At 46.1% G+C, this 25,670-nt stretch overlaps 2 protein-coding genes across 2 annotated transcripts; both read right to left on the bottom strand.

Annotated features, from left to right (window-relative positions):
• Nucleotides 1–1,401: 1,401 nt before the first annotated feature.
• LOC139273541 (histone H4-like) lies at nucleotides 1,402–25,279 on the bottom strand. The gene is made up of 2 exons (XM_070890491.1): nucleotides 25,216–25,279; nucleotides 1,402–3,777 (listed from the first exon to the last, which is right to left on the bottom strand). Exon 2 carries the CDS (start codon nucleotides 3,703–3,705, stop codon nucleotides 3,391–3,393), a length of 315 nt encoding a protein of 104 aa, XP_070746592.1. The 5' UTR covers nucleotides 3,706–3,777; nucleotides 25,216–25,279; the 3' UTR covers nucleotides 1,402–3,390.
• Nucleotides 6,246–25,300, bottom strand: LOC139273514 (zinc finger protein 551-like). The gene is made up of 2 exons (XM_070890426.1): nucleotides 25,216–25,300; nucleotides 6,246–10,258 (listed from the first exon to the last, which is right to left on the bottom strand). Exon 2 carries the CDS (start codon nucleotides 9,916–9,918, stop codon nucleotides 9,244–9,246), a length of 675 nt encoding a protein of 224 aa, XP_070746527.1. The 5' UTR covers nucleotides 9,919–10,258; nucleotides 25,216–25,300; the 3' UTR covers nucleotides 6,246–9,243.
• Nucleotides 25,301–25,670: the final 370 nt, after the last annotated feature.

The raw sequence follows: 25,670 nt of genomic DNA on the forward strand, positions 1-25,670 counted from the left end.
CGGAATTATAGACCGGTTAGCCTGACATCGGTAGTGGGGAAAATGTTGAAATCAATTATTAAAGACGTAATAGCAGCGCATTTGGAAAGCAGTGACATGATCGGTCCAAGACAGCATGGATTTATGAAAGGGAAATCAGGCTTGACAAATCTTCTAGAATTTTTTGAGGATGTAACTAGTAGAGTGGACAAGGGAGAACCAGTGGATATGGTGTATTTGGACTTTCAAAAAGCTTTTGACAAGGTCCCATACAAGAGATTAGTGTGCAAAATTAAAGCACATTGTATTGGGGCTAATATATTGACATGATAGAGAACTGGTTTGCAGACAGGAAGCAAAGAGTAGGAATGAACGGGTCCTTTTCAGAATGGCAGGCAGTGACAAGTGGGGTACCGCAAAGTTCAGTGCTGGGACCCCAGCTATTTACAATATACATTAATGATTTGGACGAAGGAATTGAATGTAATATCTCCACGTTTCCAGATGACACTAAGCTGGGTGGCAGTGTGAGCTTTGAGGCGGAAGCTAAGAGGCTGCAGAATGACTTGGACAGGTTAGGTGAGTGGGCAAAAGCATGGCAAATGCAGTAGAATGTAGATAAATGTGAAGTTATCCACTTTGGTGGCAAAAACAGAAAGGCAGAATATTATTTGAATGGTGACAGATTAGGAAAAGGGGAGGTGCAACGAGACCTGAGTGTCATGGTGCATCAGTCATTGAAAGTTGGCATGCAGGTACAGCAGGCGGTGAAGAAGGCAAATGGCATGTTAGCCTTCATAGCGAGAGGATTTGAGTATAGGAGCAGGGAGGTCTTACTGCAGTTGTACAGGGCCTTGGTGAGGCCACACCTTGGGGAGGGCATCAAACAGGAAATTAGGGGTGCATGCAATAAAGGTGCAGCAGTTATTATGGGTGACTTTGATATGCATATAGATTGGGCTAACCAAGCTGGAAGCAATACATAGAAACATAGAAAATAGGTGCAGGAGTAGGCCATTCGGCCCTTCTAGCCTGCACCGCCATTCAATGAGTTCATGGCTGAACATGCAACTTCAGTACCCCATTCCTGCTTTCTCACCATACCCCTTGATTCCCCTAGTAGTAAGGACTTCATCTAACTCCTTTTTGAATATATTTAGTGAATTGGCCTCAACAACTTTCTGTGGTAGAGAATTCCACAGGTTCACCACTCTCTGGGTGAAGAAATTCCTCCTCATCTCGGTCCTAAATGGCTTCCCCCTTATCCTTAGACTGTGTCCCCTGGTTCTGGACTTCCCCAACATTGGGAACATTCTTCCTGTATCTAACCTGTCTAACCCCGTCAGAATTTTAAACGTTTCTATGAGGTCCTCTCTCATTCTTCTGAACTCCAGTGAATACAAGCCCAGTTGATCCAGTCTTTCTTGATAGGTCAGACACTGTTTCTCTCTCTGGTATTAAAAGAAGTGGCTACAGAGATGGTGGCTACATTGGTTGTAATCTGCCAAAAATCCCTGGATCCTGGATTTTTGATTGGAAAACAGCAAATGTAATTCCCTTATTTAAGAAAGGAGGGAGACAGAAAGCAGGAAACTGTTAGCCTAACATCAGTCATTGGGAAAATGCTGGAGTCCATTATTGATGAAGTAGCAGCAGGACATTTAGAAGATCATGGTACAGTCAAGCAGAGTCAGCATGGTTTTATGAAAGGGAAATCATGCTTGACAAATTTATTGGTGTTCTTTGAGGATGTAATGAGCAGGGTGGATAAAGGGGAACCAGTAGGTGTCATGTATTTGGATTTCTAGAAGGCATTCGATAAGGTGCCACATAAAAGGTTACTGCACAAGATAAGAGCTCACAGAATTGGGAGTAATATATTGACATGGATAGAGGATTGGCTAACTAACAGAAAACAGAATTGGGATAAATAGGTCATTTTCAGGTTGGCAAACTAACTAGTGGGGTGCCACAGGGATCAGTGCTGGGAACTCAACTATTTACAATCTATATTAATGACTTGGATGAAGGGACCAAGAATAATGTAGTTTAATTTGCTGATGATACAAAGATAGGTGGAAAAGCAATTTGTGAGGAAGACGCAAAGAATCTACAAAGGGATATGGATAAGCTAAGTGAGTGAGCAAAAATTTGGGAGATGGAGTATAATGTGGGAAAATGTGAGGTTATCCACTTTGGTATGAAAAATATAAAAGCAAATTATTTAAATGGGGAAAGATTAGAAAATGCTGCAGTACAGAGGGATCTGCGGGTCCTTGTACATGAAACACAAAAAGTTAGCATGCAGGTACAGCAAGTAATTAAGAAGGCAAATGGAATGTTGGCCTCTTTTGCAAGGGGGGATGGAGTATAAAAGTAGGGAAGACCTGCTACAACTGTACAGGGTGTTGGTGACACCACACCTGGAGTACTTTATACAGTTTTGGTCTCTTTGCATTGGAGGCAGTTCAGAGAAGGTTCACGAGGTTGATTCGTGAGATGAAGGGGTTATGAAGAAAGGTTGAGCAGTTTAGGCCTATATTCATTGGAGTTTAGAAGAATGTGAGGTGATCTTATTGAGCACAACAGTGGCAAATGGAATTCCATCCAGAGAAGTGTGAGGTAATACATTTGGGGAGGGCTAACAAGGAAAGGGAATACACATTAAATGGTAGGTCACTGAAAAGTGTAGAAGAACAAAGCAAGTGCATGTCCACAAATCCCTGAAGCTGGCAGGCCAGGTAGATAAGGTGGATAAGAAGGCATACGGAATGCTTGTTTTTATTAGCTGAGGCATAGAATACAAGAGCAGGGGTGATTATGCTTGAACTGTATAAAATACTAGTTAGGCCACAGTTCTGGTCACCGCATTACAGGAAGGATGTGATTGCACTGGAGAGGGTACAGAGGAGATTTACGAGGATGTTGCCAGGAGTGGAGAATCTTAGCTATGAGGACAGATTGGATAGGCTGGGTTTGTTTTCCTTGAAACAGAGGAGACTGAGGTGTATAAAATTATGAGGGGCCTAGATATAGTGAATAGAAAGGGCCTATTTCCGAGCAGAGGGGTCAACAACTAGGTGCATAAATTTAAAGTAATTGGTAGAAGGTTTAGAGGTGATTTGAGGGGAGATTTCTCCACCCAGACGGTGTTGGGGGTCTGGAGCTCACTGCCTGAAAGGGTGGCTGAGGCAGAAACCCTCGCCACGTTTTAAAAAGTACTTGGATGTGCACTTGAGGCGCTGTAACCTGCGGACCTAAAGCTGGGAAGTGGGATTAGGTCGGATAGCCTCCTGTTGGCTGGCATGGACATGGCCTCCTTCTGTGCTGTAAATTTCCATGATTCTATGATTGTCAATCTGGTGAGTAAATGATCAGAAAAATAGTCAAACTGCCCCAGGGTCACGTTGTTCAGCCGCCGAATCCATAGAGAGTGCGGCCCTGCCGCTTCAGAGCGTACACTATATCCATGGCTGTGACCATTTTGCGGTTGGTGTGTTCAGTGTAGGTGACCACATCCCTGATCACATTCTCCAGGAAAACCTTCAGCACCCCGCGGGTCTCCTCGTAGATCAGACCCGAGATCCACTTGACACCGCCACAGCGATCCAGGTGGCAGATGGCAGGTTTGGTGATGCCCTGGATGTTATCACGGAGCACTTTACGGTGGTGTTTGGCTCCACCTTTACCCAGTCCTTTGCCTCCTTTACCTCGGCCAGACATCATAATTCTTCACAGGAACATAAATTGAATGATAAACTCTCGCCATCCAGATGTGTTTATGAAGCCAGCCCGGACCTGGTTGAGGAAGGCAGAGTGTGAGAGAGGCAAGGAGGAACCAGAATCAGAGTGACAGGTTGAGCAGAGACAGCAGCCTCTGAGCTTCCAGATCTGCCTCCAGACTTCACGCTCCAGCATTGAAATACTTGCCTGCTCCTTCCCGGTACCCTCTCCCCGCCCAGTGTTTAACCCGACGGGAAGGGCCCTTGCGACCTCCCCTCCCCCAGCTCTGCCAGCGGCTGCCGTTTCCTCTGTGCTTGGCTGATGATCGTTGAACACATCAGGGAGCGGAGATATCCTGGGCCCGAGTAAGAGAGCAAACAGCAGCCTCCTTCCAGCAGCTCATCACATTGAGACTATGTCCGTAAATGGGCTTTGTGTCGGGGTATCGGGGGCTGTTTGTAAGAGGCAGAGTGGAGCAGGAAGTAGTTTGGGAACATGGAGTGAGTGGGGGAAGGGAGCGGAGATATCCCGGGTTGTGTGTGTACAGTGTAAGGCAACAGAGAAAGTTAATCACCACACTCTTTCAAGTCATTGCTGCTTTCTTTCACAAATCAGTAGTAAATGTTCCTGATTCCCAATCTCACCGTGTCTGCTCTTGGACATTGAACAGTGGAAACACAGCTTGACAGTGAGGATGTGAGGAGTGTCACAAAGTGCATCTATTGAAGGCACCAAGACAGAAGTGTGAAAGTGGACATTTCAAATTTGGTAATTTTGTTTTGGTGCATTGAGTTCTCCAGAACAGTGTTGAAGGTGATCGAGAACAGGCCCTTAACTTGGTTCTCATAGACTGAGAACAATTGTGGTACAGCCCAGGTACCTGTGGATATAATCCAGAAAGCGATTCAGAATTTTACAGGTAGCCCTGTGGGAGAGGAAGTTATAAATCTCGACTGTATCAATCGGGTGATCCCATTCATGAACCAGTGCCGGATTTGTATTGTGACTGGATGCTGATAACTTTCTATAAAACTACCCGACACAACTGGTGTGGAAAATCTGAGTGCCGCTGTACTGCAGTGAGGTCAGAAACATAGAAAGTAGGTGCAGGAGTAGGTCATACGGTCCTTCGAGCCTGCACCGCCATTCAATATGATCAAGTCTGATCATGCAACTTCAGTACCCCATTCCTGCTTTCTCTCCATACACCTTGATCCCTTTAGCCGTAAGGGCCACATCTAACTCCCTTTTGAATATATCTAACGAACAGGCCTCAACAACTTTCTGTGGTAGAGAATTCCACAGGTTCACAATTCTCTGAGCGAAGAAGTTCTCTTCTCAGTCCTAAATGGCTTATCCCTTATCCTGAGACTGTAACCCCTGGTTCTGGACTTCCCCAACATCAGAAAATAGCTCGAGTCCCAGTACTGAGCCCTGCGGCACCCCACTAGTCACTGCCATTCTGCAAAGGACCCGTTTATCCCGACTCTGTGCTTCCTATCTGCCAACATTCTCTATCCACGTCAGTATATTACCCCCAATACCATGTGCTTTAATTTTGCACACCAATCTCTTGTGTGGGACCTTGTCAAAAGCCTTTTGAAAGTCCAAATACACCACATCCACTGGTTCTCCCTTGTCCACTCTACCAGTTACATCCTCAAACAATTCTTAGTTAGCCATGGCTGGTTCTTCTTAAGAGTCTTTCTTTCTCACTGGAATATATCTTTGCTGAGAGTTATAAAATATCTCCTTAAATGTCTGTCACTGCTTATCTACCATCTTACCCTTCCTTTGTAATTGCCTTTATTTAAGTTCAGGGCACGAGTATGAGACCCAAGTTTCTCAGCCTCAAACTGAATTTGAAATTATACCATGTTATGATCACTCTTCCCAAGAGGATCCTTTACTATGAGATCATTAATTACACATTACCAGATCTAAAATAGTCTGCTCCCTGGTTGGCTCCACATCGTATTGTTCTAAGAACATCCCGAATACACTCTATGAATTCTTCCTTAAGGCTACCTTTGCCAATTTGATTTGTCCAATCAAAAAGATTAAAATCACCCATGATTATTGCAGTATTTCTTACAAGCCTCCATGTGTTGTTGATTTATATGCTGTCCTGCAGTGTAGCTACTGTTAGGGGGCCTATAGACTACTCCTACCAGTGATTGCTTTCCCTTATTATTTCTTATCTTGACACAAACTGGTTCTACATCTTGATCTTCTGAGAAGAAAAGGCTGGTGTTTACAATCATCTTCAGCCAGATGTGCCGAGAGGATGATCCATATCGGCCTCCTCCTAAGGAAGCCAGTCTTCAGCCAATTCGATTCACTCCACGTGATATCAAGAAACAGCTGAATGCATTGGATACAGCAAAGGCTATGGGTTCCGACAATATACCGGCTGTTGTGCTGAAGACTTGTGCTCCAGAACTAGCCGCACCTCTAGCCAAGTTGTTCGAGTACAGTTACAACACTGGCATCGATGCGACAATGTGGAAAACTGCCACAAAAAGCAGGACAAATCCAATCTGGTCAATTACCGCCCCATCAGTCTATTCTCAATCATTAGCAAAGTGATGGAAGTTGTCACCAACAGTGGTATCAAGCGGCACTTATTCACCAATAACTTGCTCACCGATACCCAATTTGGGTTCCGCCAGGACCACTCGGCTCCAGACCTCATCACAGCCTTGGTCCAAACATGGTCAAAAGAGCTGAATTCCAGAGGCAAAGTGAGAGTGACTGCCCTCGACATCAGGGCAGCATTTGACCGAGTGCGGCATCAAGGAGCTGTAGTAAAACTGAAGTCAATGGGAATCTGGGGGAAAACTCTACACTGGCTGGAGTCATACCTAGCACAAAGGAAGATAGTTGTGGTAGTTGGAGGTCAATCATCACAGCCCCAGGACATCGTTGCAGGAGTTCCTCAGGGCAGTGTCCTAGGCCCAACCATCTTCAGTTGCTTCATCAATGACCTTCCTTCCATTATAAGGTCAGAAGTGGGAATGTTCGCTGATGACTGCACAGTGTTCAGTTCCATTCGCAACTCCTCAGATAATGGAGCAGTCCATGCCTGCGTACAGCAAGACCTGGACAACATTCAGGCTTGGGCTGATAAGTGGCAAGTAACAGTCACGACACAAGTGCCAGGTAATGACTATCTCCAACAAGCAAGAGTCTAACCACCACCCCATAACATTCAATGGCATTACCATAGCCGAATCCCCTACCATCAACATCCTTGGGGTTACCATTGACCAGAAACTTAACTGGAACAGCCACATAAATACTGTGGCAACAAGAGCAAGTCAGAGGCTGGGTATTCTATGGCGAGTGTCTCACCTCCTGACTCCCCAGAGCCTTTCCACCATCTACAAGGCACAAGTCAGGAGTGTGATGGAATACTCTCCACTTGCTTGGATGAATGCAACTGCGACAACACTCAAGAAGCTTGACACCATCCATGACAAAGCAGCCCGCTTTATTGGCACCCATCCACCACCTTAAACATCCACTCCCTCCATCATCGATGTACCGTGGCTGCAGTGTTTACCATGTACAAGATACACTGCATCAACTCGCCAAGGCTTCTTCGGCAGTACCTCACAAACCCACGACCTCTACCAACTAGAAGGACAAGGGCAGCAGGCGCATGGGAACACCACCATTTCCACGTTTCCTTCCAAGTCACACACCATCCTGATTTGAAAGCATATCGCCATTCCTTCATTATCGCTGGGTCAAAATCCTGGAACTCCCTCCCTAACAGTACTGTGGGAGTACCTTCACCACACGCACTGCAGCAGTTCAAGAAGATGGCTCCCCCCCCCCATCTTCTCAAGGGCAATTATGGATGGACAATAAATGCTGGCCTTACCAGCGACGCCCACATCCCGTGAACGAATAAAAAAAAAGAATCAGAACCATCTGACCTCTCAAGTCGGCGTTAAAGATTCCATGACATTATTTCGAAGAAAAGAGAGATCTCCGGTGTCCTGGCTAACATTTATCCCTCAACGAACATCACTAAAACAGAAGCCGTGAAAAGGCTCAAAAATGGGACAGTCGGTAACAGGACATCAATTAGCCTCCTCTTGGAGAAATCAAGGAATCGACTCACTGTATGTAGGAAACAAAGCTGATTTATTTGACAGTTGTTTGACAGAGGGTGCAGAAAAGATTTACAAGAATGATTCCAGGGATGAGGGACTTCAGTTACATGGATAGACTGGTGAAGTTGGGGTTGTTCTTCTTAGAACAGAGAAGGTTGAAAGGAGATTTGATAGAGGTGCTCTAAAATCATGAGGGGTCTGGACAGAGTAGAGAGAAAATATTCCCATTGGCGGAAGAGTTCAGAACCAGAGGACACAGATTCAAGGTGATTGGCAGAAGAACCAAAGGCGACATGAGAAAAAACTTTTCTTTAAGCAGCGAGTGGTTAGGATCTGGAATGCACGGCCTAAAAGGGTGGTGGAAGCAGATTCAATCGTGGCTTTCAAAAAGGGAATTGATAAGTACATGAAATAAAACATTTGCAGGGCCACGGGGAAAGGGCAGGGAGTGGGACTATTTACAATGTATATTAACGACTTGGAAGAAGGGACTGAGTGTAATGTAGCCAAGTTTGCTGATGATACAAAGATGAGAGGAAAAGCAATGTGTGAGGAGGACACAAAAAATTAGCAAAAGGAATAGACAGGCTAAGTGAGTGGGCAAAAATTTGGCAGATGGAGTGTAATGTTGGAAAGTCTGAGGTCATGCACTTTGGTAGAAAAAAATCAAAGAGCAAGTTATTATTTAAATGGAGAAAGATTGCAAAGTGCTGCAGTACAGCAGGACCTGTGGGTACTTTGGAGGCAGTTCAGAGAAGTTTCACTAGGTTGATTCCGGAGATGAGGGGGTTGACTTATGAGGAAAGGTTGAGTAGGTTGGGTCTCTACTCATTGGAATTCAGAAGAATGAGACGTGATCTTATCAAAACATATATGAGGGGGCTTGACAAGGTGGATGCAGAGAGGATGTTTCCACTGATGCGGGAGACTAGAACTAGAGGCCGCCCATTTAAAACAGAGATGAGGAGAAATTTCTTCTCTCAGAGGGTTGTAAATCTGTGGACTTCGCTGCCTCAGAGAGATGTGGAAGCTGGGACATTGAATAAATTTAAGACAGAAATAGACAGTTTCTTAAACGATAAAGCGTTATGGAGAGTGGGCAGGGAAGTGGAGCAGTGTCCACGATCAGACCAGCCATGATCTTATTGAACGGTGGAGCAGACTCGAGGGGTGGTGTGGCCTACTCCTGCTCCTATTTCTTATGTTCTTATGACTAGCTGAAGTGCTCTTGCAGAGAGCCGGCATGGGTTCGATGGTCCAAAAGGCCTCCTACTGTGCTGTGACCATTCTATGATTCAATGATATCCAGAAAATTAAACTCCAGCCCAGATATAGGGATTAATTCCACCAGCGGCAACATGTTTCAGTCCTGGATGTGATTAACGGCAACAATAACAGCAGAGTCCAACCCCTGCAGTCACTTGTGAACTCGCTGGTGTGTCAGCAGGTTGGATGACGGAGTGAATCCCTTCCCACACTCAGAGCAGGTGAATGGCCTCTCCCCAGTGTGAACTCGCTGGTGTCTCAGCAGGTTGGATGATCGAGTGAAATGCTTCTCACACTCGGAGCAGGTGAATAGCCTCTCCCCAGTGTGAACTCGCTGGTGTGCTAGCAGGTAAGACGATCGATTGAAAGCCTTCCCACACTCAGAGCAGATGAACGGCCTCTCCCCAGTATGAATGCGTTGGTGTGTCAGCAGGTGGGATGATCGAGTGAAACCCTTCCCACATTCAGAGCAGATGAATGGCCTCTCCCCAGTGTGAACGTGTTGGTGTGTCAACAGGTCAAATGATCGAGTGAATCCTTTCCCACACACGGGACAGGTAAACGGCCTCTCCCCAGTGTGAACACGCTGGTGTTCAGTGAGGTCGGATGAACGAGTGAATCCCTTCTCACACATGGAGCAGGTGAATGGCCTCTCCCCAGTGTGAATTCGCTTGTGTACCAGCAGGTTGGATGACTGAGTGAATCCCTTCCCACACACGGGGCAGGTGAATGGCCTCTCTCCGTTGTGATGCCGTCGATGAGTTTCCAGCGCAGAGGGGCAATTGAATGCCTTCCCACAGTCTCCACATTCCCATGGTTTCTCCATGGTGCGGGTGTCCTTGTGTCTCTCCAGGTTGGATGATCAATTGAAACTTCGTCCACATACACAATATGTGTACGGTTTCTCCCCGCTGTGAATGGTGCGATGTTTTTTCAGGCTATGTAACTGGTTAAAGCTCTTTCCACAGTCACTGCACTGGAACACTCTCACTCGGGTGTGTGTGTCTCTGTGCTTTACCAGTCACACTAATGTTTAATATCTTTTCTCATAGACAGAACAGACAACCGTTTCTCCTTCCACATTCAAAGGCTGATGATATACAGGTGAATCGAGTGACTGTGATTGGTTCGAGTTTCCCGTCTGTAAATCCTCCTTTTCTAATATCCTGTAAAAGGAGTTTACAAAAGTCAGCACTGAGGACAGACAATCCCAGTTTCTATGGAACATTCTTTCCTCTCTTGTTCCCCAAAGCTGTAAATTCCCATCCCACACACTCTCCCTCCACCCTGTGCTGAAATCCAAACTCATCGCACCACCTCCATCATTTCTTTCCTCCATCTGCAATTTTCTCACTCCCTCTTCTCTGGTTGGGTTCAGTTCTACATCCCTAGTGCGCAGACTGAGAAGAAACAAGGAAATTATTTTCTCTCCTGGTCACTGAAACCCTAAACCCCACCCACCCTCTGCTCCTGTACCAAGATGGCCGCGCAGGCGCCCTGATCCTGTCCAAGAATTCAGCTAGTTACCCCGAGCGGTCGGGTCTATCATCGCAGGTCAAACATGGAGCCTGCGGGCTCATATTCGGGGCCTGAGGCCTACAGCAGGTGTTTATGAAGCTGCCCAGCCCACCCAGGGATCCAATTCCTCCGCTGAGCTCACAAGCTCCTACTGACTCGCGGAATGTCTCTTCCGCCTCAGACCACCTCCACCACTGGCACTGCGCCTGCTCAGAGCACAGCCTGGTCCCGTGTCTGGGCTCCTGGTGTCATTGATAGAGCACTTTACCCCTCCGCGGGGGATTCTAACTACAGAAGTAAACGTTGCAACATTTGTAGTGAAATGATTAAGTCAGGACAGACAGCAGGGATTATTGCAGGAAATAACACAATGCAGTGAGAAAGGAAATGCAATGGATGTTGTGCAGATGGATTGTCAAAAGGTGTTTGATAAGGTGCCGGACAGGAGGCTTGTTGATCAAATTAAGGCTCACAGTATTAAAGGGAGTGGGGCCGCGTGGAGAGGAAGTTGGGTAAAGGGCAGAAAACAGAGAGTAGTGGTAAATGGATGTTCTTCAGACTGGAGGGATGGAAACAGTAGTGTCCCCAGGGTCAGTGTTGGGACCATTGCTCTTAATATAGAGACAGGATCTGGGCTAGGGAATAAGCACATAAGAATTAGAAGCAGGAGTAGGCCATTTGGCCCCTCGAGCCTGCTCCGCCATTCAATAAGATCATATTGATTCATCAATTGATCCACCGCTACGAAAAACAATAATAAGAATAAAACCGGACGTACCACCTGGCATCGACCTCCGCACCGGCTACGGACCCGACAACGGCACACCCAGCCCAGTCTTTCTCACCAACATCTGGGGACTGGTGCCAAAATTCGAAGAGATGGCCCAGACTAGTCAAGCAACAGCCTGACATAGTCATACTCACAGAATCATACCTTTCAGCCAATGTCCCAGACTCCTCCATCACCATCCCTGGGTATGTCCTGTCCCACTGGTGGCGATACAGTAGTATACATTTGGGAGGGTGTGGCCCTGGGAGTTCTCAACACTGACTCCAGACCCCATGAAGTCTCCTGGCTTCAGGACAAGCATGGGCAAGGAAACCTCCTGCTGATTACCACCTACCGCCCTCCTTCAGCTGATGAATCAGTACTCCTCCATGTTGAACACCACTTGGAAGAAGCACTGAGAGTAGCAAGGTGCACAGAATGTACTTTGTGTGGGGGACTTCAATGTCCATCAAGACTGGCTCGGTAGCACCACTACTAATCGATCTGGCAAAGTCCTGAAGGACATAGCTGCCAGACTGGGCCTGCAGCAGGTGGTGAGAGAAGCAACGCGAGGGGAAAAACCTACTTGCGCCCATTCCTTCGGAAAGGGCACGAGAGCGGGAGCAGCGGCAAGCCTACAAAGGGCGTGAGTCAGCCGAGCAGACAGCCGAAACAGCACCACGTGACCTGGGAGGATAAGAAGTAAAAAGATTCAAAATGTGATGTCACAGGAAAGCAGGGAAGTGATTGTGTTATAGAAACATAGAAACATAGAAAATAGGTGCAGGAGTAGGCCATATGGCCCTTCGAGCCTGCACCGCCATTCAATAAGATCATGGCTGATCATTCCCTCAGTACCCCTTTCCTGAACGTATCTTCCATTGCTTGGCCTGGAGCAGGAGGAGGGAGTTCGGCTACAGTGGGTACACTCGTCCTCACAGCCAACCAAGTCCAGATGAATGGTAACAACCTCACTGCGTATTAACTAGGGGCCTTAACAAATTCAGGAAAACCCATTGTATCTTTACAGATCGCTTGTAACTGACCAGATCTTGATTAACCCGATGGCGACAATGCATACAAGACCGTAAGCACTGCCAAGCATCAGCCAGTAACGGGGGACCCCCTGACTTGGGGGACCCGCTGAAACCGTGCGCAGGGAGGCTGGAGAAATTAAAACCCCTGAAGAGGCTGCCACACAGAGACCCGGGAGTGGGGGGTATCACTTTTACCAAACTCGCCGGGCAGGAATCACCATAGGATGGGATGGGACGCCAGTATTACCCCACTCCCGATACTGACTCCGGGCTGTAAAGTCAGCGCTGGCCCCCCATCCGTCCATCCCGGCAGTTCCCTGCGGGGGTAGGGCGGCTCAGGATAAAATTGCCCCCCCCCCCCCCCACCGTTCAAAGACTTGTCAGGCTATGTCACCAATTGCTTTGGTAATCAACATGAGAACAATTCATGGGAAAATACTCCAGCAGATCAAAGGGGCTGTATTAACTTTGGGGCAGTTTTTGGGATCGGCTCCTCTAAACAGTCTGTTGCCAAAACTGTTGGAGTCACAGTCGACATCTCTCCAGTTCCATCAAAGGTTAATAGTAAAGACAAATATGTCAGTATGGCACTGACTGGGTCATCAAGGACCCTTAGGTCGACACAGTGACAAACCTTAAATCTCTTACCTGGCATTGCTCAATTGGGCACATTCAAAGCCTTACTTCCAACTGGCAGGGTGGGGGGGGGGGAAGAGAGCCAAACAGTTCTTTAGCTCAGAGTAAGTGCTACGCAAGCATTAACATTTGACACAGATCACACATGGCACAATTCTGTTCAGGAACTATGGTTACAAGCTGCCCTGGCTGTAAGTAGCTAGGTAACGCTAATGACCCCTCTCCTCAAACATTCACATTCTATCCTGGCCAAGTTTAGAACTGTTTCAAAAAAATTCATTCACGGGATGTGGGCGTCGCCGGCAAGGTTTCTCTCTTTTCTTGGGCATTGGTTTCAATTAAGAGCTGGGATTAAAAATCTAAACTTTCAAAATGTGAAAAATTAATTCAATACATTAGAGATGTCAGGGCAAGCGATGTATAAACATAGAAAATAGGTGCAGGAGTAGGCCAATCGGCCCTTCGAGCCTGCACCACCATTCAATAAGATCATGGCTGATCATTCCTTCAGTACCCCGTTCCTGCTTTCTCTCCATACCCCTTGATCCCTTTAGATGCAAGGGCCATATCTAACTCCCTCTTGAATATATCCAATGAACTGACATCAACAACTCTCTGCGGTAAGAAATTCCATAGGTTAACAATTCTGAGTGAAGAAATTCCTCCTCATCTCAGTCCTAAATGGCTTACCCCTTATCCTTAAGACTGTGACCCCTGGTTCTGGACTTCACCAACATCGGGAACATTCTTCCTGCATCTAACCTGTCCAGTCCCGTCAGAATTTTATATGTTTCTAAGAGATCCCCTCTCATTCTTCTAAACTCCAGTGAATACAGGCCCAGTCGATCCAGTCTCTCCTCATGTGTCAGTCCTGCCATCCCAGGAATCAGTCTGGTGAACCTTCGCTGCACTCCCTCAATAGCAAGAATGTCCTTCCTCAGATTAGGAGACCAAAACTGAACACAATATTCCAGGTGGGGCCTCACCAAAGACCTGTACAACTGCAGTAAGACTTCCCTGCTCCTATACTCAAATCCCCTAGCTCGGAAGGCCACCATTTGCCTTCTTCACCGCCTGCTGTACCTGCATGCCAACCTTCAATGACTGATGAATCATGACACCCAGGTCTCGCTGCACCTCCCCTTTTCCTAATCTTCCGCCATTCAGATAATATTCTGCCTTCGTGTTTTTACCCCCAAAGTGGATAACCTCACATTTATCCACATTATATTGCATCTGCCATGTATTTGCCCACTCGCCTAACCTGTCCAAATCACCCTGCAGCCTCTTAGCATCCTCTTCACAGCTCACACCGCCATCTGCAAACTTGGAGATATTACACTCAATTCCATCATCCAAATCATTAATATATATTGTAAAGAGCTGGGGTCCCAGCACTGAGCCCTGCGGCACTCCACTAGTCACTGCCTGCCATTCTGAAAAGGACCAGTTAATCCCGACTCTCTGCTTCCTGTCTGCCAACCAGTTCTCTATCCACGTCAGTACATTACCCTGTGCTTTGATTTTTCACACCAATCTCTTGTGTGGGACCTTGTCAAAAGCCTTTTGAAAGTCCAAATACACCACATCCACTGGTTCTCCCCTGTCCACTCTACGAGTTACATCCTCAAAAAATTCCAGAAGATTTGTCAAACATGATTTCCCTTTCATAAATCCATGCTGACTTGGACCAATCCTATCACTGCTTTCCAAATGTGCTGCTATTTCATCCTTAATGATTGATTCCAACATTTTCCCCACTACTGATGTCAGGCTAACCGGTCTATAATTACCTGTTTTCTCTCTCCCTCCTTTTTTAAAAAAGTGGTGTTACATTAGCTACCCTCCAGTCCATAGGAACTGATCCAGAGTCGATAGACTGCTGGAAAATGATCACAAATGCATCCACTATTTCTAGGGCCACTTCCTTAAATACTCTGGGATGCAGACTATCAGGCCCGGGGGATTTATCGGCCTTCAATCCCATCAATTTCCCGATCACAATTTCCCACCTAATAAGGATATCCTTCAGTTCCTCCTTCTCACTAGACCTTCGGACCCCTAGTACATCCGGAAGGTTATTTGTGTCTTCCTTTGTGAAGACAGAACCAAAGTACTTGTTCAATTGGTCTGCCATTTCTTTGTTCCCCATTATAAATTCACCCGAATCTGACTGTGTTACTGCTGCTGCAGGTGGGAGCTGGTTGACCCCATTGAGGTCCACGGCGACCACATCTGCAGTAAATGTTGGTTTCTCGAGGAACTTCAGCTCCGCGTTGATGAGCTGGAGTCCGAGCTGCAGACACTGCGACACATCAGGGAGGGGGAGAGTTACCTGGACGCTGTGTTCCAGGAGGCAGTCACACCCCTTAGATTAATTAATTCAAATTTGGTCCATGGTTAGGGACAGGAGGGTGTGACTATGAGCGAGGCAGCTGTGGGGACCCTGGAGGTAGCGATGGAGGAGCTTCAGCTCTTGCAATTGTCCAACAGGTACGAGATTCGTGCTCCCTGCTTGGACGAGGGCAGGGACTGCAGGGAGGATGAGCAAACTGACCACAGCGCCGTGGTACAGGAGGACATTCAAGTGGGGGGAGTAAAAAGAAATGTTGTAGTGATAGGAAAGAGTATAGTTTCGGAGATATATACTGTTCTCTGCAGCCGAGAGCGTGAGTCCCGAAGGCTGTGATGCCTGCGACGTGCCAAGGTTCAGGACATCGCCTCTGGGCTGGAGAGGAACTTGGAGTGGGAGGGGGAAGATCCAGTTGTCGTGGGCCACGTAGGTACTAATGACATAGGTAGAACAAAGAAAGAGGTTCTGCTGAGGGAATTTGAGTAGCTAGGGGCTAAATTAAAAAGCAGAACCATGAAGGCAATAATCTCTGGATTACTACCTGAGCCACGTGCAAATGTGCATAGGGTAAATAAGATCAGAGAGATGAACACGTGGCTCAAAGACTGGTGTGGGAAAAATGAGTTTCGATTCATGGGGCACTGGCACCAGTACCGGGGCAAGAGGGAGCTGTTCCGTTGGGATGGGCTTCACTTGAACCAGGCTGGTGCTAATGTCCTGGCGAAGCGAATAACTAGGGCTGTAAAGAGGGCTTTAAACTAAATAGGTCGGGGGGGGAGCGGTGGATGGGGGGGGGGGGGGAGGGTTCAGGTGAGAGGAAATTTAAAAAGTCAAAGAGCAAGGAGAAGGCAATAGAGCAGGGTAGCACTGTGGGAAATGAGAATCAGACTGTGACAGGAAAAGACAATGTATAAAAATAAGAGTGTAACAGAAAGTAGGGTCAAAGCAGGGGAAAATGGTAAAAAGTCAAAATTAAAAGTTCTTTATCTGAATGCACGCAGCATTCGTAACAAGATAGATGAGTTGACGGCACAAATAGATACAAATAGGTATGATCTGATAGCCATTACAGAGACGAGGTTGCAAGGTGACCAAGGCTGGGAACTAAATATTCAGGGGTATTTAACAATTCAGAAGGATAAGACAGAAAGGAAAAGGTGGGGTAGTTCTGTTAATAAACGATGGGATCAGTGCAGTGGTGAGAAATTATTTGGGTTCAGAAGATCAAGATGTAGAATCAATTTGGGTATAGATAATAAATAATAAGGGTAAGAAGTCACTGGTGGGCGTAGTCTATAGGCTCCCTAACAGTAGCTACACTGTTGGATGGAGTATAAATCAAGAAACAATGGAGGCTTGTAAGAAAGGTACGGCAATAATCACTGGCGATTTTAAGCTTCATATTGATTAGACAAATCAAATTGGCCAAGGTAGACTTGAGGAAGAGTTTATAAGAGTATTGGCCCAAGTTTCTTTTAGGAGCAACTGGTGGAGAACGGACTATCTTAGAAATCGCAATTCTCCACATTTTTTTTTCTGCAGTTCTAGTCAGGTAGAACAGTTCTACTTTGGAACAGAATTTTTTCTGCAAAAGGGGGCGTGTCCGGCCACTGACGCCTGATTTCAAAGTTTCCACAGTGAAAACGTACTCCAAACTAAGTTAGAATGGAGCAAGTGAAGATTTTTGTAGAACTGAAAAAACCTGTTCTACACATTAAAAAAATCAGGCGCAGGTTACAAATTAGGCGTCTAGAACGAGGTGGGGGGGGAGGAAGCGAAGTCATTAAATTCTACAATAAATCCTTATTTATACTTCTACAAATAAATCCAACCTGAATAAACATTTATAAGCAATAAGCAAAGAAAAGATTAAATAAACCATCTTCCTACCTATGTGAAAGTGCTTCTGGAGAATGCTGCAGTCAGCCTGAGGCGCCCGTTCTTCCCGTGGCGGGGGGGGGGGGGGGGAGGAGGAGGCGCCCGTTCTTCGGGGGGGGGGGGGGGGGAGGGAGGAGGCGCCTGTTCCGGGGGGGGGGGGGGGGGGGGCGCCCGTTCTTCCCGCAAGTGGGGGGGGGGGGGGGGGGGGGGGGAGAGAGGAGGCACCCGTTCTTTCCCGCCGGGGGGGGGGGGGGGGAGACAGTGAAAAGGCTGCAAGTGCTGATGGCAATGTGCTTTTATTAAAAAAATGTTCAAAAATTAAACAGCTACAAAGAACTACAAAAATGGCCGAGTGCCAATGTTTTTTTCACACTGCGCGTGCGCGAACGCTCCAACGCGCATGAGCAGCGTTGCTGGCAGGAAAAGAACTAATTTAAATAGTACCCGCCCCCTCCCACTTACAAAATCGGCGCGAGTATAGGCTCCGCCCCCCTGGGCGCCACGCCAAACAGACAAGGAGCTGCAAAGCGCTCCAGAATCGCAATTTTTTTTTTTAGGCGCCGTTTTAGGCGCGAAAAACGGGCGCCCAGCTCGGAGGGGCGCCCGTTTTTTATCGTGTGGAAACTTGGGCCCTGTATCTGGGATGGTCTCCTTGAACAGTACGTTGCAGAACCAACCAGGGAGCAGGCTATCTTAGATCTGGTATTGTGTAATGAGACAAGATTAATAAATGATCTCATAGTAAAGGATCCTCTGGGAAAAAGTGAACATAACATGGTTGAATTTCAAATTCAGTTGGAGAGTGAGAAAGTCAGATCTCAAACCAGTGTCCTGATTCTAAATAAAGGCGACTGCAAAGCTATGAAAGCAGAACTAGGGATGTTCGCTGATGACTGCACAGTATTCAGTTTCATTCGCAACTCCTCAGATAATGGAGCAGTCCATGCCCGCTTACAGCAAGACCTGGACAACATTCAGGCTGGGGCTGATAAGTGACACAGAAACATAGAAAATAGGTGCTGGAGTAGACCATTCGGCCCTTCGAGCCTGCACTACCATTCAATAAGATCATGGCTGATCATTCCCTCAGTACCCCTTTCCTGCTTTCTCTCCATACCCCTTGATCCCTTTAGCCGTAAGGGCCATATCTAACTCCCTCTTGAACATATCCAATGAACTGGAATCAACAACTCTTTGCGGTCGGGAATTCCACAGGTTAACAACTCTCTGAGTGAAGAAGTTTCGCCTCATCTCGGTCCTAAATGGCTTACCCCTTATCCTGAAGACTGTGACCCCTGGTTCTGGACTTCTCCAACATCGGGAACATTCTTCCTGCATCTAACCTATCCAATCGTCAGAATTGTATTTGCTTCAATGAGATCCCCTCTCATTCTTCTAAATTCCAGTGAATATAAGCCTAGTCGATACAGTCTTTTGTCATATGTCTTTCGTCCTACCATCCCGGTAATCAGTCTGGTGAACCTTCGCTGCACTCCCTCAATAGCAAGTGTAAAAGAAGATAGCCATCCGTGGCTAACTAAAGAAATAAAGGATGATATTCAATTAAAAACAAGGGCATACAAAGTAACTGAAACTAGTGGGAGGACAGAAGATTGGGAAGCTTTTAAAAGTCAGCAAAGAATGACTAAAAAAATGATTAAGAAAGGGAAGATAGACCATGAAAGTAAACTAGCACAAACTATAAAAACAGTCTCTATTGGAATATAAAAAGGAAAAGAGTGGCTAAAGTAAATGTTGGTGCCTTAGAGGACGAGACCGGGGAATTAGTAATGGGGAACATGGAGATGGCAGAAACTCTGAACAGATATTTTCTATCAGTCTTTACGATAGAGGACACTAACAATATTCCAACAGTAGATAGTCAAGGGGCTATATGGGGGGAGGAACTTAACACAATCACAATCACTAAGAAGGTGGTAATCAGTAAGATAATGGGACTAAAGGCAGATAAATTCCCTGGACCTGAAGGCTTGCATCTGTGGGTCTTAAGAGAAGTAGCGGCAGGGATTGTGGATGCATTGGTTGTAATTTATCAAAATTCCCTGGATTCTGGGGAGGTCCCAGCAGATTGAAAAACTGCAAATGTAACACCCCTATTTGAAAAAGGAAGCAGACAAAAAGCAGGAAACTATAGACCAGTTAGCCTAACATCTGTGGTTGGGAAAATTTTGGAGTCCATTATTAAAGAAGCAGTAGCAGTTCATTTGGATGAGCAAAATTGGTCAGGCAGAATCAGCATGGATTTATGAAGGGGAAGTCATGTGTGACAAATTTGCTGGAGTTCTTTGAGGATGTAAGGAACAGGGTGGATAAAGGGGAACCAGTGGATGTGGTGTATTTGGACTTCCAGAAGGCATTTGACAAGGTGTCACGTAAAAGTGTCAAGATAAAAGTTCACGGTGTTGGGGGTAATATATTAGCATGGATAGAGGATTGGCTAACTAACAGAACAGAGTCAGGATAAATTGTTCATTCTCTGGTTGGCAACCAGTAACTAGTGGGGTGCCGCAGGGATCAGTGCTGTGACCCCAACTATTTACAATTTATATTAACGACTTGGAGGAAGGGATCAAGTGTAATGTAGCCAAGTTTGCTGACGATACAAAGATGGGAGGAAAAGCAACGTGTGAGGAGGACACAAAAAAATCTGAGAAGGATATAGACAGGCAAAGTGAGTGGGCAAAAATTTGGCAGATGGAGTATAATGTTGGAAAGTGTGAGGTCATGCACTTTGGCAGAAAAAAAATCAAAGAGCAAGTTATTATTTAAATAGAGAAAGATTGCCAAGTGCCGCAGTACAGCGGGACCTGGGGATACTTGTGCATTAAACACAAAAGGGTAGTATGCAGGTACAGCAAGTGATCAGGAAGGCCAATGGTATCTTGGCCTTTATTGCAAAGGGGATGGAGTATAAAAGCAGGTAAGTCTTGCTACAGCTATACAAGGTATTGGTGAGGCCACAACTGGAATACTGTGTGCAGTTTTGGTTTCCATATTTACGAAAGGATATACTTGCTTTGGAGGCAGTTCAGAGAAGGTTGATTCCGGGGATGAGGGAGGGTTGACTTATGACGAAAGGTTGAGTAGGTTGGGCCTCTACTCATTGGAGTTCAGAAGAATGAGAGGCGATCTTATCGAAACGTATAAGACTTTGAGGGGGCTCGACAAGGTGGATGCAGAGAGGATGTTTCCACTGATGGGGGAGACTAGAACTAGAGGTCATGATCTTAGAATAAGGGGCCGCCCATTTAAAAAGGAGATTAGGAGAAATTTGTTCTCTGAGGGTTGTAAATCTGTGGAATTCGCTGCCTCAGAGAGCTGTGGAAGCTGGGACAGTGAATAAATTTAAGACAGAAATTAACAGTTTCTTAAACGATAAGAGGATAAGGGGTTATGGGGAGTAGGCGGGGAAGTGGAGCTGAGTCCATGATCAGATCAGCCATAATCTTATTGAATGGCGGAGCAAGCTCGAGGGGCCGTATGGCCTACTCCTGTTCCTATTTCTTATGTACTGTCTAACGAATCGCTCCCAGGGCAGGTGCAGCATGGGTTAGATACAGAGTAAACCTCCAACTACACTGTCTCATTAGAGACTCCAAGGGCAGGTACAGCAAGTATTAAGTACAGAGCAAATCTCCCTCTACACTGTCCCATCAAACACTCCAAGGGCAGGTATGGAACATAAGAAATAGGAGCAGAGTAGACCATTTGACCCCTCGAGCCTGCTCCGCCATTCAATAAGATCATGGCTGATCAGATCCAGGCCTCAACTCCACTTCCCCGCCCACTCCCCATAACCCTTGACTCCCTTATCGTTCAAAAATCTGTCTATCCCCACCTTAAATACATTCAATGACCCAGCCCCCACAGCTCTCTGAGGTAGCGAATTCCAAAGATTCACGTCCCTCAGACAAGAAATTGCTCCTGATTTCCCTTTTAAATGAGCGAGCACTTATTCTGAAACTATGCCCCCCAGTGTTAGATTCCCCCACGTGGGGAAACATCCTCTCTGTATCTACCCTGTCAAGCCCCCTCAGAATCTTATACGTTTCAATAAGATCACCTCTAAGTCTTCTAAACTCCAATGCGTACAGGCCCAACCTGCTCAATCTTTCTCATTATGACAACCCCTTCAGCTCAGCAATGAACCTCGTGAACCTTCTCTGAACTGCCTCCAGTGCAAGTATATCCTTCCTGAAATAAGGAGACCAAAACTGTACGTAGTACTCCAGGTGTGGTCTTACCAATGCCATGTACATTTGCAGCAGGACTTACCTAATTTTATATTCCATCCCCCTTGCAATAAAGGCCACCATTCCATTTGCCTTCCTAATTAATTGCTGTAACTGCATGCTAAATTCTTGTGTTTCATGTACAAGGATCCCCAGATCCCGCTGTACACGGCATTTTGTATTCTCTCCCCATTTAAATAATAATTTGCTTTTTTATTTCTCCTACCAAAGTGAATAAGCTCACATTTTCCCACATTATACTCCATCTGCCAAAGTATTGGCCACTCACTGAGCCTATCTATATCCCTTTGTAGATTATTAGAGTCCTCATCACAACTTGCGAGGTTAGCAGTTTAGATACACAGTAAATCTCCGTCTACATTATCCCATCAAACACTCCCAGAGCAGGTACAGCACGGGTTAGTTACAGAGAAAAGCTCCCTCCAAACTGTTCCATCAAACACTCTCAGGGCAGGTAGAGCAAGGGTTAGATACAGTGTAAATCTCCCTCTAAACTGTCCCGTCAAACTCTGCCTAAACAGGTACAACATGGGTTAGATACCGCGTAAAGCTCCCTTTACATTGTCCCGTCAAAAACTCCCAGGGCAGGTACGGTACTGGTTAGATACAGAGTAAAGCTCCATCTACACTGACCCAACAAACACTCCCAGGGCAGGTACAGCATAGGTTAGATACAGAGTAAAGCTCCCTATCCATTGTCCCATCAAACAGTCCCAGGGGCAAGTACAGCACGGGATAGATAAAGAGGAAATCTTCCTCTACACTATCCCAACAAACACTCGCAGGGAAGGTACAGCATGGGTTAGATACAGCGTAAAGCTCCCTCTACACCGTCCCATCAAACACACCCAGGGCAGGTACAGCATGGGTTAGATACAAAGTAAAGTCCCCTCTGCACTGAGCCATCAAATACTTGCAGGACAGGTAAAGCACAGGTCAGATACAGAGTAAAACTCCATCGACATTATCCCATCAAACACTCCCAGGGCAAGTACAGCATGGGTCAGATGCAGAGTAAATCTCCCTTATTACAACAGTGACTACAATCCAAAAGTACTTCATTGGCTGTAAAGCACTTTGAGAGGTCCGGTGGTCGTGAAATGCACCAAATAAATCCAAGTCTTTCTCCCTCTACACTGTCCCATCAGACACTGCCAGCCCATAATGAGCTGGGGTCAGTGAGGTTAGTCACTAGGCACTGCAGTGATGTCATAAAGCACTGCAGTGATGTCATAAAGCAGGGCCATTTAAAGGTGGAGAGCTGGGACATCCTGTCTCAACACACATCCCGCTGTTCATACTGAGAATCCCCGGGGAAGGGCCAGGGCCCAGAATGTGGAACACAACCAAGGGGGAAAGAGAAGGAGACGGTGCAGTGTGGGAGATGAGGGAGGAGTCTGCTCATTCCCAGGGGCAGATCAGACAAAGTGCTTTGAGTGCTGGGTCCAGAATGAAACTGAAAACAAACCAAAGGGAATAAATAAAGATCCAATCCAAGGGAACAAGCAACGGGTCATTGGGCAGAAATCACAACCGGCCTAAAGTTATTCAATGGGCGAACATCGATTGCTTATTGTGGGAAGTTCCACACTTCAACCATCCATTGAGTGAAGAAATGTTTCCTAACATCTCTCTTGAATGGCCTGGCTCTGATTTTAAGGTTATGTCCCCTCGTCCTAGACACCCCAAACTGCAGAATAAATTTCTCGCAGTTGCTTTCAAATTCACATTAAATTCCCAGAGACTAGGTGGAGTATGGGTTGGATACAGAGTAAAGTTCCCTCTACACTGCCACTGGACGAACTTCAGTGTCCACCCCAAGTGCACTGGGCAGCTTATCAACTAAAATTCAGCAGCAGTACGATCTATCACTGCACTGAAAACTTTCCACCCGCAGCTCCTGATCAGTTTCAGGTTAAAGCTCCCTTTAAACTGTCCCAGGGCAGGGACAGCACGAATTAGATACACAGTAAATCTGTGTCAGAGGAACTGTACCCCAGTGAGTCGGTGCCAGACGAAACTGTACCCCAGTGAGAGTCGGTGCCAGAGGAAACTGTACCCTAGTGAGAGTCATTACAATTCGAAATATCTTCAGTTATCAGCAACAAATTGCATTAATATCGTACCTTAAAAGTAGAAAAATGTCCCAAGGCAATTCACAGGACCATTATCAAACAAAATTTGACATCCAGTCACGTAAGGAAATATTAGCACAAGTGACTAAAAGCTTGTTCAAAAGGGTAGATATTAAAGGAATATTATAGAGAGGTTTAGGGAGGGAATTCCAGAGCTTATGGCCTCAGCAGCTGAAGGTATGGCCACCAATATTGGAGGGATGAAAATTGGGGCTGCTCAAGAGGCCAGAATTGGAGGAATGGAAAGATCTCTGAGGGTTGTAGGGTTGAAGGGTTGGAGGAGGTTACAGCAATAGGGAGGGACAAGGTCCTGGTCGGATGTCAAAACAAGGATAAGAATTTTGAAATTGAGGCACTGATGGAGCAGGAGCCAATGTAGTTCAGCGAGCTCAGGGGTGATGGGTGAAGGGAAATTGATACAATTTGGATGAGAGGGCTGAGGACAGATTGAGTAGAATAGGCCTATATTCTCTGGAGTTTAGAAGAATGGAATGTGATATCATTGAAACATAGAATTCTTAGAAGAATTCACAAGGGCTGAATAGTCTTGAACTAGGGATCGATCCTAGTATTAGGATGAGATCGCCTATTTAAGACTGAGATGAGAAGATATTTCTTCACTTAGAGTTGTGAATCTTTGAAATTCTCTATTGAATATAGATCTTACTATATGGCAGAGTAGATGGGAGGGGTCGTATGGCCTACGTCTGCTATTTCTTGTGTTCCTGAGTAAGGATACGGGCAGGAGTGTTTTTGATAAGATTAAGTTTACGGAGAGTGCGTGGTGTGATGCCGATCAGGAGAGCATTGGAATAGTCCAATGTCGTGGTAACAGAGGCATGGATGAGGAAGGGGCAGAGACCGGCGATGTTATGGAGCTGGAAGTAAGCGTACTCGGTGATTGAGGGAATATGGGTTCAGAAGCTCATCTTGGGGTCAAGTACGACGCCAATAAATAAATTGCAACTCTCCGTATCTCTGTTTCAGTATATTAGAAAACTACATATCTCTAGTGATCGATTAATCGGAAATGCTTCAATATTAGTAGTTATCAATATATTTTCTTATAATTCTAAATGTTCATGAATGAATAATTGATTCTGTCAGTGATAGGCCGTGCTGGTATTTCAGATTGGTCTGTGCATCATGATCAGTGAATTGACGACGTGCTTCCGGTTCAATCTTTCCATTGGCTTTCTCACCAGATGGGAAATATTTGAACATTGAGATCTGATGGTGTCGGTGTAAGTTCAGCCCCACCGAATGTACAGAGACGGGTCCATCTGCTGGGCTCTGCCTCAAACTGGAGTCACCTCTTAGATCAAAACCCTTTACTCTAAAACACACACAAGATTCACTGTGACTGTGTTCAGAGACAGAAAGTGATCTCACTTCACATCCCATTGCACGGCCTCATGCTGGATAATTGTGCTCGGTGGTCAGACTCTCCCAGTCTCATTTCCTGTCTTACCTTGTAACCTGTGTGTACTGTCTACAGGACAGTAAATGGCACTTTCTCTTACCTTTCTCCCCAGTCGATCTATTGAAGCGCTTTCAATCGGAAAGGGCTCCCTGGTTGGTGCTCTCACAATCCTGTGCTGGTTCACCTGCTGTTGTTCCTCAGTCCACAATCCCTGTTTCCTTCCAGCTGTGGAACTTTCTCAATCACTCCGCCATTCACCGGGAGATCTAATTATGGCAGGGCAGAAAATTAGAAGAATATTAATGTTGTGAAGTGGAATGTAGTGTAAAGTGTTTTTCCAATGTTTCAGAAAAGTCTATGTCCAGTATTTCTGTTTGATTTTATCCTTTTCCTCAAGATTCCTGTCCCGCCCATTTGGACTTACAGAAAATCACCAGAATTCTCCCCGGGTTACACACTGTCTGATCTCACCGGGCCCCCGGGTTACACACTGTCTGATCTCACTGGGCCCCCGGGTTACACACTGTCTGATCTCACTGGGCCCCCGGGTTACAC

This window comes from Pristiophorus japonicus, chromosome 9, assembly GCF_044704955.1.
Source record: "Pristiophorus japonicus isolate sPriJap1 chromosome 9, sPriJap1.hap1, whole genome shotgun sequence".
In the NCBI taxonomy this organism is placed as follows: domain Eukaryota; kingdom Metazoa; phylum Chordata; class Chondrichthyes; family Pristiophoridae; genus Pristiophorus; species Pristiophorus japonicus.

What these genes read in the sequence shown, in the direction of transcription:
- LOC139273541 (XM_070890491.1), bottom strand. Translation starts at nt 3,705, where the DNA reads ATGATGTCTGGCCGAGGTAAAGGAGGCAAAGGACTGGGTAAAGGTGGA.
- LOC139273514 (XM_070890426.1), bottom strand. Translation starts at nt 9,918, where the DNA reads ATGGAGAAACCATGGGAATGTGGAGACTGTGGGAAGGCATTCAATTGC.